Here is a 10777-nt window from a genome sequence, read left to right on the forward strand (position 1 = left end):
TTCTTGCCAGGGACGGGTATAAGACCCAATTTGATGAAGAGGGCCGTGTGGTCTGGAGAGACATCATTCTGCCTATCCCAATCAATCTTGGAGAGAAGGTGGATGTAAGTTAAAACACACACAGTGGGTTTGTTTACTCATTAGAGTGACTTCTGACAGATGGTGAGGATAAAGTGTCCATTGATGTTGGTTGTCAGGGAGGATGATCAGAACTAGGCCACAGTGGAGTCTGTCAAGGACGTGAGTACACACACACAAACAAGCTTCCTATGAAATCAATAATTGTGATTGACGCTGAATGTGACCTCTGACCTGCAGATAGCCCAGATGATGCGTGCAGCGGGTAACGAGCACCTACTGACCATTCTACAATACCCTGATGCTGGACACCTCATTAAGCTGCCCTACACACCCCACTTCAGAGCCACTTCAGATCCAGCAACTTCATAGTGCCTCAAACACGACAGAAAGGCATTGTACACACACAAAGCTCACACCTACAGTATACACACTGGAACCAAGATATGTATAACCAACCTCCAGGACCTAGTATGAACGAGTCTCTCATTCACTGTACTGTCTGAGTTTCAACCTTCCCATAGTGTTAACACCTGTGACTATAACCTAACTGCCATAGTACACAGTTGACCGATGAATTTTTTTTTGATTCACGAGGAAACATTAGGAAATGTATTGTCTATGATGTTTATAATAAATCAGAGGAAGAATTTGAGCAATATCTGTTGCTATTGAGAGCATGAGAGCTATTTGGTATGTCTCTTGCAGTTCTTCATAATACCACACGAGGGTAATGTATGCACATATGTGGTGGTGGTCAATGGATGAGTCCTGGGGCTGTATTCCTAAACGTCTCAGAGTAGGAGTGTTGATCGAGTGTAAGGATCCCTCTGTCATATTTAATCTATTTCATTATGATCTGAAAGCCAGAACTGATCCTAGATCAGCACTCCTGCTCTGAGATGTTTCATACATAGGTTGCAGTCTAAACTATTGTTTCCAAAACTTGGCCCTAGCCCCCCGTGCATGTTTTGGTTTTTGACCTACACCACACAGCTGATTCAAATAACCACTTCATCATCAAGCTTAGATTATTTGAATCAGCTGTGTAGTGCTAGGGTAAAAACCAAAACGTGCACCCAGGTGGGGCCCCACGGCCAAGTTTAAGAAATCCTGGTCTACATGTTTAAATAAACCCCATTGAACTTGATGGATAGAGTGTTTAGAAAACTCATAAACATGTCTTGATTTTACAGTTCACAATCCAGGCAAATTAATTCAGCACCGAGGAGGGAATCATCTTTAACTCACGTAGCCTGTGCACACACACACACTGAGAAGGGAATCATTTTTAACTTTCAGTGTTCAGGGAGATGCTATGTCTATTTACCTAGGGGTAACTATGGGCACCTGCCTCTTTGCCATTTGTCATAACTGTGTCCATTGTCTAACTCAATGACAGGCATGTCCAGGGTTTAGCCCAATAGGGGACTGATTCTGCCAGAATAGGATTTTTCACCCATCTGTGCCCACCTGCTAAATAAGCAGTCTACTACAAACACAGAAAATGGCCCCTGTGTGTGTCCCTCTGTCCGCCAGAGACGAATAATGTGGAGTTCTATGCTTGACGTGGTAAAGTACCCATTCAATTAGCACAGTGGATCTGGGCCGATTCCGGCTGAGAGTCGGGGCACTCGGTTGAGAGTCAGACACGGCCAATGTCTGGGCCACTTTCGGCAGTATTACTTATGGCTAGGATGCAGGGATTGAGCTCGGGCCGATTCCGGTGAGTTATCTAGCCCAAATGCATTACTTGGAACTCGGCCAAGCTGCTTTATATAATTAACATTTTATTATTTATTTATTTTTACATATTTTCCTCACTGTTTCTGTGATCAAAAAAAAGAATGAACATTTAAATGAAAATACTTAAGACTCCGGTGTAATATTTTAGTATTTTGATTCTTTGTGCGAGGCAATTGATAAGCATTAAAAACTTTGTGGACAAGCCTCCCGAATGGCGCAGCGGTCTAAGACAATGTATCGCGGTGCAAACTGCGTTGCTACAGATGCTGGTTCGAGACCCGTGAGACGCATAAGTTGTCTGAGTTTGGCTAGCTGGGATGTCCTTGTCCCATCGCGCTGTAGTGACTCCTGTGGCAGGCTCAGCGCATGCAGGCTGACACGATCACCAGGTACATGGTGTTTCCCCCAACACAAAATGTTTTTGTGTAGATGGATATAATTTGTATGTATAAAATGTATAATAGTAATATTTTAAACGACTAAATCTGGTGATTTTGTATACATTCATTTAAATTTGCATTGGCCGCTTCTGGGGTGGATTCTGGGAAGATGCTGGCAAAGTCGGCTGAATTCCGGTACTCGGAAACGACCCGATGTACTTGGGCCGATTCTGGGCAGTCATTTGTTTAAATTCCGAGCCGATTCAATCAGTTCCGGCCCCGCAGAAGAGGGCCACTTCTGGGCTGATTCCTCATTGCTAGCTGGGAAACTCTCCTTCTGAGGTCAGTCAGAAGAACAGTGAAGTTGGTCTTGTGTAACATGGCAGGTACTGTATGTGCAGCCATGCCTTCCAGAGCTACACATAGACCGACTGATATCAAATCAAATCACATTTTATTTTGTCACATGCACCGAATACAACAGGTGTAGAACTTACAGTGAAATGCTTACTTACAAGCCCTTAACCAACAACGTTTTACAAGCCCTTAACCAACAATGCCGTTTTAAGAAAATGCCTAAAAAAAGTAAGAGATAAGAATAACAAATAATTAAAGAGCAGCAGTAAATAACAATAGTGAGGACATATACAGGGGCTACCGGTACAGAGTCAGTGTACGGTAATTGAGGTAATATGTACATGTAGGCAGAGCTATTAAAGTGACTATGCATAGATAATAACAGAGAGTAGCAGCAGTGTAGAAGGGGGGGGCAATGCAAATAGTCTGGGTAGCCATTTGATTAGCTGTTCAGGAGTCTTAAGGCTTGGGGTTAGAAGCTGTTTAGAAGCCTCTTGGACCTAAAATTGGAGCTCAGTTAGCAGAGAGAACAGTCTATGACTAGGGTGGCTGGAGTCTTTGACACTTTTTAGGGGCTTCCTCTGACACCGTCTGGTATAGAGGTCCTGGATGGCAGGAAGCTTGGCCCCAGTGATGCACTGGGCCACACGCACTACCCTCTGTAGTGACTTGCGGTTGGATGGATGCTCGAGATGGTGCAGCTGTAAAACCTTTTGAGGATTTGAGGACCTATGCTAAATATTTTCAGTCTCCTGAGGGGGAATAGGTTTTGTCGTGCCCTCTTCACGACTGTCTTTGTGTGCTTGGACCATGTTAATTTGTTGGTGATGTGGACACCAAGGAACTTGAAACTCTCAATCTGCTCCACTACAGCCCTGTGGATGAGAATGCGAGCGTGCTTGGTACTCCTTTTCCTGTAGTCCACAATTCAAATGTCCTTTGTATATGTTCTTGTGATCTCAGTAGCCTAAGCACACTAACCACAACTTTGATTTGACACACCTAGATCAGTCTATTAACTTTACAAGTCATTTACTTATACGATGTAATTAAAGAAATTCCTGGCTGAATGTGGTGCGCCAAGTGGGCGCGCGTATCTTCGTTAGCACGCTGCGCTGCATAGCCTGCCAGGAGGGTTGAGACTCGGGAGCGCGTGGGATGCACAGTTTGGGGCTCGCCACGAACTCCTAGTACAGAGTTACAGAGACCACTCGTTCACAAACACACACACACACACACTGAGACACTCACGTACACAACTGCTTCAGGACTTGCTGACAACAACCCGAGGGATAATTATCAATGTTTCATGCTCGAAAATGCTGATATTGCACATCGCATCACTTTTGTGTAAGTATTGTTTTTACATGGAATTGTATCGTTTTATAGAGTGAATTTCCTACTGCGCAGGTAGCTAGCTGAAGTATGTTCTATTCCTTTGAGGAGTTGCCTAAAGCCAAGTATTGTCTTAAGAGGAAAGGTAAAACGTGAAGATATCCAATAGAGGAGTTTAATTCCAGTGTTCCTTTTCACTCTCACTTATCCAGGACCATGGGGACATTTAATGAGGAACATCTGTAAGCCATTATTTAAACATCTCAAATGTGTTCAACAGTTTATACATATCAGATGTCTCAGTCCACAGTGCACGTTTAAAGATGTTTTGTGCACATTATTTGCAACTAGCTTTCGTTTACAGAAGCTATTTTGTACAGTCAATAACTGTCGATGTTGTTCTCGAACATAGCAGCCTGTTTTCATAAACAGTCACCCCACGGGGATCGATAGGAAAGCGAATCCATGTGATTTCAATTAAATTAACCGAAGAGAGGCATATCTTGTGACCATTATGTTTTTATACCCAGTGATGAAATAGACTAAAGGGCATCTGTGATAGCAATGCAGAGACACGTCTCTTACGTCTAAAATATAAACATTTGTACAGATTTTTAACTGTGGGATAGTTGAGTTCTATAGCATAATAGTGGCATGGGGAGTTATACTCCAGACATGTTTTGCTCGCCCGTGCGGCATCATCAGCTACTCTCACCGCTGTTTCTGTCGCTCAGCCCTCGGGTGGCGCTCCTTTGCCCAGCTGCCAGAGTTTGGGGATGTGTGCACTGAGGGGAGCTGCTACCCCGCCACCGGGGACCTTCTGATCGGCCGTGCGCACAAACTCACCGCCTCCTCCACCTGCGGCATTGAGAAGCCTGAGCGCTTTTGCATCGTTGGTCACTTGGAGGTAAGACACCTCACACCTGGGGCACAGATACTATCGGTGCACTACACCAAGACAGGGCCGACAGTGGGCGTAAGCAGCCGCTCGGAGCCGAGATAAGCGTTTGCTCTCAACTGAGTTTGAAAAGTAGAATACATCAGGTGCAATTTCGAAATTCGGTTGTGCATCAGCAGTTTTCCTTATTGATTTAAGACGTTTCATTTTTTTTTTTCATTTTTCATTCATTTGTAAAAATGTATAGAACCATAATTCCACTTTGAAATGATCGGGTACTGTGTGTAGGCCAGTGACACAAAATCTAAATGTAAAATCCAAATCAAATAAAAACGTTATACTTTCATCACGGTTCCCCCCAAATCATGGGCGAATTACTGACCACGCCCAAGGACCCTGAACTCCCCCCATTGATTATGATATCTCACGGATATCATATTAACATGACAAAATGTGTAGAATTTCTAGAAATTAGCTTAAAAACTGCTATAATGTCTAAAAATGTACGTCCCAGGGGTTCGGATAGGGGAATTACACCTCCTGTAGGTAATGGGATACAATATGACCATTACATTTGCAGCTAATAGGGCTGGGCCACATATGATCGATACACTCACTGGTCCTCTGTAGTTCAGTTGGTAGAGCATGGCACTTGCAACGCAAAGATGGTGGGTTTGATTCCCTGGATGGGACCACCCATAAGTAAAACGTGTGCACGCATGACTGTAAGTCGCTTTGGATGAAAGCGTCTCCTAAATGATGATTATTATTATATTACACCTGTCCAGCAGGTGTATGATTTAACACTTCATTGTGTTTCCAAAAATGGTGTTGTAACGTAATGGTGTAGTGCAGTACAATGTCATATTTGAGTGGACGAAAGAGACTCTATGGTATTGTGCTGCGTGGGAGTCTTGGCCTTTTCCCTCCACAATAAGCATTGTGTGCCACACAATCACCGCCCTGTGTGCTTATCATGGGGGGTGTGGAGGGGAGAGTGCATGATCGGGGTTATTCCGTTATTCCAGAATCCCCTCGGGGGTGAACGCCTACAGAATGTGTCCATGTGAAGGGGGTGTTATCTACCCAAGGGCTGTGGGACGATTAAACATTGGAACATTCTAGGATGAGTCATCGTAATGAGGAGGAGAACGGGGGATGAGGAGAAGAGCCCGAGGGTCTAGTGCAAAGAATTCTGGGAGCAGACTTTGCCTAACAGGGGAGTGGAAGCTGGACCACTTAGCAGTTACAAGTGGTCACATTTCAACACAGTTAAAACTTGGGTGTGCAGATAGATTGGAAAGCAACTGCTTGGATGAAATTAGAAGGCTGTGAAATCCTCACTCCCACACTTGTTAGGAAGATAAAGTGCAGAGAGTAGGTGTGTGTGTGTGTGTGTGTGTGTGTGTGTGTGTGTGTGTGTGTGTGTAAGACAATCCAGAATCTGTGTGTGTAGGCAAAACCATCTGGAGAGCAAACAAACCTTCTGCTGCTAAGGGGGGCAGTGAACCTAGAGAGTAGAATAAACTATTATCTACGCTACAGGATATACACACTCACACACACACACACACACACACACACACACACACACACACACACACACACACACACACACACACACACACACACACACACACACACACACACACACACACACACACACACACACACAGTCTTGTACAGCTAACCTTGTGGGAATACACAATTCAACATCCTATTTTCTCTAACCCATACTCTTACCCTAACCTTTTTTTAAATTGAACCTTTATTTAACTAGGCAAGTCAGTTCAGAACAAATTCTTATTTACAATGACGGCCTACCCCGGCCAAACCCTAACCCAGACGACGCTGGGCCAAATGTGTGCCGCCCTATGGGACTCCCAATCATAGCCGGTTGTGATACAGCTTGGAATCTAACCAGGGTCTGTAGTGACGCCTCTAGCACTGAGATGCAGTGCCTTAGACCGCTGCGCCACTCGGGAGCCCAAAACCTTAACCTTAACCTTAAGTCAAAAATCTAACCTTAACCCTAAGCCTAGCTCTAAACTCTAAAATTAACCCTAGCTCCTAACCCTAAAATGAACCCTAGTTCCTAACCCTAACCCTTAATGTAATTCTAACCCTTACACTAATTCTATCCTTAACCGTAAACCCCCTAGGAATAGCATTTGACCTCATGGAGTTAGTCATGCACACACACACACACACACACACACACACACACACACACACACACACACACACACACACACACACAAATCACACACAAATCACACACAAATTTTAGGGCCCCATTCCTACCCATACTGTGTGTGTGTGATGACAGACTGAGTGCTAGCTCTATAATTAGGTGAATGAGCACGAATTCTCACAGTACTGAGACACTCTCTCTCTCCTCCCTCGCTCTCTGTAGGAGGAGAAGAAGTGTTTTGTGTGTGACTCCAGGGAGAAGTATGATGAGAGGATGAACCACACCACCAGCCACAGCATCGAAAACTTGGTCACCACCTTCGCCCCCAACCGCCTCAAGACCTGGTGGCAGTCAGAGAATGGTGAGAATATGTGTGTGTGGGTGGGTGTTTGTACGCATGTTTTTGGTTTTACTAGTAAAATAAGGAATATTCAGGCAAGTTGGGACATTTCGCTGGTCCCCAAAAGGAAAAAAGGCTATGGTTACAGAATGGACATCACATGTTGAATGAGGGCGGAACGAGGAAGAGCTCGGTTTGTTGTTTTGAAAGTCTCTGAAAAAGAATTCTATTGAAAAAGTTTGGTTACTAGCTACCTTTTGAATTTGGATCCCGTGACGCCTTTAGCCTCGGTTGCTGGTACCACTATATCTGTCCAGGGATCCTGCCAACCAAAAGTTTGAAGAGCTGCTTGGCGTAGCAAGGTTTCCAGCCCTTCTGGCTGGGACTGTGGATTGTCCCGGGATTGTGGCTGTCTAAATCCCTGCTGTTTGTTGCTGTTTAAATCTGCCCTGTGACCTGCCCTGTGACCTGCCCTGTCTGGAATTGCATGTAGTACCAGCGTTAGCCTACATTGCTACCATGGCGTCCAAAGCCAAAGGTGGAAGTAATGGAGAGGACAGTGTTTCTCTATCACAGGTCAATGATCTTTTAAATGAACAAAAAGGATTTTACAAGCAGTTGTTACAACAACAGGAGAATAGCTTCATGAGCTTTGTCCAGATACTGATGGACTCAACTAACGAAAGAATGGACGATCTGACGGGGGGAGGTTCAGAACTGTAAGAACAGTTTGCCGCTCTCCCAGGGAGATGTGTATGTCCTGAAAGAGACTTGCAGCAAGATGACAACAAACTGTAAGTCCTCTCGAGATGACATCAGCATGAATCCTTGTTAGCAATGACTGGGAAAACAGATCCAGGGGGACAATCATCGTTGTGGAAGGCATACCAGAGTCTTCACATGAGAACTGGGCCGAGTCTGAGGAGAAAGTATGGAAAATGATCAGTGAAAAGCTGCCGATGGATCATACGAAGGTGGAGCGAGCCCACAGGTCTGGAAAACATGTAACCAGCCCAGGTGACAGACCCAGGCCGATAGTGGTCAAGCTCCTGAGGTTTGAGGACAAGATGGCTGTTCTGGAGAGAGCCAAGAACACGAGAGGAACCAACATCTTTCTCAAAGAGGACTTCTCTGAAGCTGTGCGCCAGAGGCGGGAAAAGAGCTGATCCCAGCTATGAAAGCTGACAGTGCGCAGGGGAACATTTCTTACATCTGCTACAACAGGCTCATTGTCCTCCCTACCTCCCAAAAGCTTGGGAGAAATGAGCAAGCCAAGCCTCAGGGGTAGTAGCTTCAGCCCAACATCACACACACATATATACAGTGTATATATTTATTCTCAGAAAAGCTATCAAGGAAATGGCTAAGAATAGACAATATTAATATACTGAGTTTACAAAACATTTGGTTGCACCACGTTTTGCCCTCAGAACAGCTTTAATTCATTGGGGTATGGACTATACAAGGTGGTGAAAGCATTCCACAGGGATGCTGGCCCATTTTGACTCCAATGCTTCAAAAAGTTGTGTCAAGTTGGCTGGATGTCCTTTTGGTGGGGGACCATTCTTGACACACGGGAAACTGTTGAGCTTGAAAAACCCAGCAGCGCTGCAGTTCTTGACACATTCAAACCGGTGTGCCTGGCACCTACTATCATACCTCCTTCAAAGGCATTTAAATATTTTGTCTTGCCCATTCACCCTCTGAATGGCACACATACACAATCCGTGTCGCAATTGTCTCAAGGTGTGATGGGTGTGGAGTCAGACTTAGAGAGCAGAAGGTAAACGGGAAAAACGTTTTCATGTCCTCCGTAACAGGAACAGGTACAAAACACAGGCACAAACAACAACAACAACCCACTGTTACAAACACCGGACAGCGAAAACCCAAAATCAACAATACACCACTAACGTACAATAACAACAAGCCCGCACAAACACCAGCGGGCGAAACAAACTTAACTAACACCCATCCCAAAACTCCAACAAGGAACAGGTGAAAACAATTAGACCAAAACCAACGAAAAGGAAAAAGGGATCGGTGGCATCTAATAGACCGGCGGCGACGACCGCCGAGCGTCACCCGAACAGGAAGGGGAGCCACCTTCGGTAATATTCGTGACACAAGGCTTTAAAATCCTTCTTTAACCTATATCCTACCCTTCATCTACACTGATTTAAAGTGGATTTAACAAGTGACATCAATAAGGGATCATGGCCTTCACCTGGATTCACTCAGTAACTTGCTAACATCGGATAACATTCATATACTGGCCATCTCTGAAACTCACTTAGCTAATACTGATGATACAGCAGTAGCAATGTATGCATATACTGTAATTACGAAACATACGTGAATGCCAATGGGGGAGGTGTTGCTGTATACTTTATGTTCAGAGCCAGTATACGTTCAACGTTTGCCAGTTAGCTTAGGTGCTTGACTGCCGTTGTGAGGTCAGAACCCTCGGATCAACCCTACTCCTCGGCCAGAGCGTCCAGTATGTTCTCTGAACCCTCGGATCAACCCTACTCCTCGGCCAGAGCGTCCAGTATGTTCTCTGAACACTCCGAGAGCGAAACGCTCTGAACTTCCGAATGGACAATCTGACAACACTCTGAATTTACGAACGCCCAGAGCGCACTCTGTGCTTTGGCGCTCCAGATTGAATTTACAAACACACCCTATATTGCAACCCCTATATTCTATATCTTTAACCAAAGATGAAAGGGAGTGTGTGTGTCCACAGGCGTGGAAGGAAGTTAAAGTAATTCCACTGCCTAAAAATAGAACCAGCAAAGATGCCTTTCCTAACAGCCGCCCAATCAGTTTGCTGCCTGTTCTTAGTAAACTGATGGAGAGGGTTGTGTTTGACCAAATACAATGATATTTTTCAGCATGCATATAGAGAAGGGCACTCAACTTGTACAGCCCTGACTCAGATGACAGATGATTGGTTCAAATAAATTGATAATAAGATGATAGTTGGAACTGTGTTGTTAGATTTCAGTGCGGTCTTTGATGTTATTGATCATAAAAGTTATTGAAAAAACACCACCTGCCTTCACATGGTTGGAGAGTTATTTATCCAATAGAACCCAGAGTGTGTTCTTCGATAGAATCTTCTCTAACATCAGATATGTACAGTGCAGTGTCCCTCAGGGCAGTTGCCTTGGGCCGTTACTATTCTCTATTTTAACAAAGGATTTGCCACAGGTCTTACACAAAGCTAGAATGACTAAGTATACGGATGATCCCACACTTTACATGTCAGCACCCAAAGCCAGTGAGCTCACTGAAATTCTAAATAAGGAGTTACAGTCAGTACCAGAATGGGTGATTAACAATAAATGGGTCTTAAATACATCTCAAACTTAAGGTATTGTATTTTGTTCAAAACATTCTCTAAGACCTAAAACTCAACTGGAGTTGTACATAAAGGTTGTGGC

The 10777-nt window shown here is 44.5% G+C and overlaps 1 protein-coding gene across 1 annotated transcript in view; it reads left to right on the forward strand.

Annotated features, from left to right (window-relative positions):
* Positions 1 to 3742: 3742 nt before the first annotated feature.
* Positions 3743 to 10777, forward strand: part of LOC118392777 (laminin subunit beta-1-like) — a 26645-nt gene continuing 19610 nt past the window's right edge. Inside the window, exons 1-3 of the mRNA XM_052460106.1 lie at positions 3743 to 3911; positions 4631 to 4803; positions 7211 to 7349. Coding sequence (XP_052316066.1) covers positions 3881 to 3911; positions 4631 to 4803; positions 7211 to 7349 — 343 coding nt within the window. The 5' untranslated portion in view covers positions 3743 to 3880. The remainder of the gene's footprint in view (positions 3912 to 4630; positions 4804 to 7210; positions 7350 to 10777) is intronic.

Source organism: Oncorhynchus keta, chromosome 13 (assembly GCF_023373465.1).
Source record: "Oncorhynchus keta strain PuntledgeMale-10-30-2019 chromosome 13, Oket_V2, whole genome shotgun sequence".
Taxonomy (NCBI): Eukaryota; Metazoa; Chordata; class Actinopteri; order Salmoniformes; family Salmonidae; genus Oncorhynchus; species Oncorhynchus keta.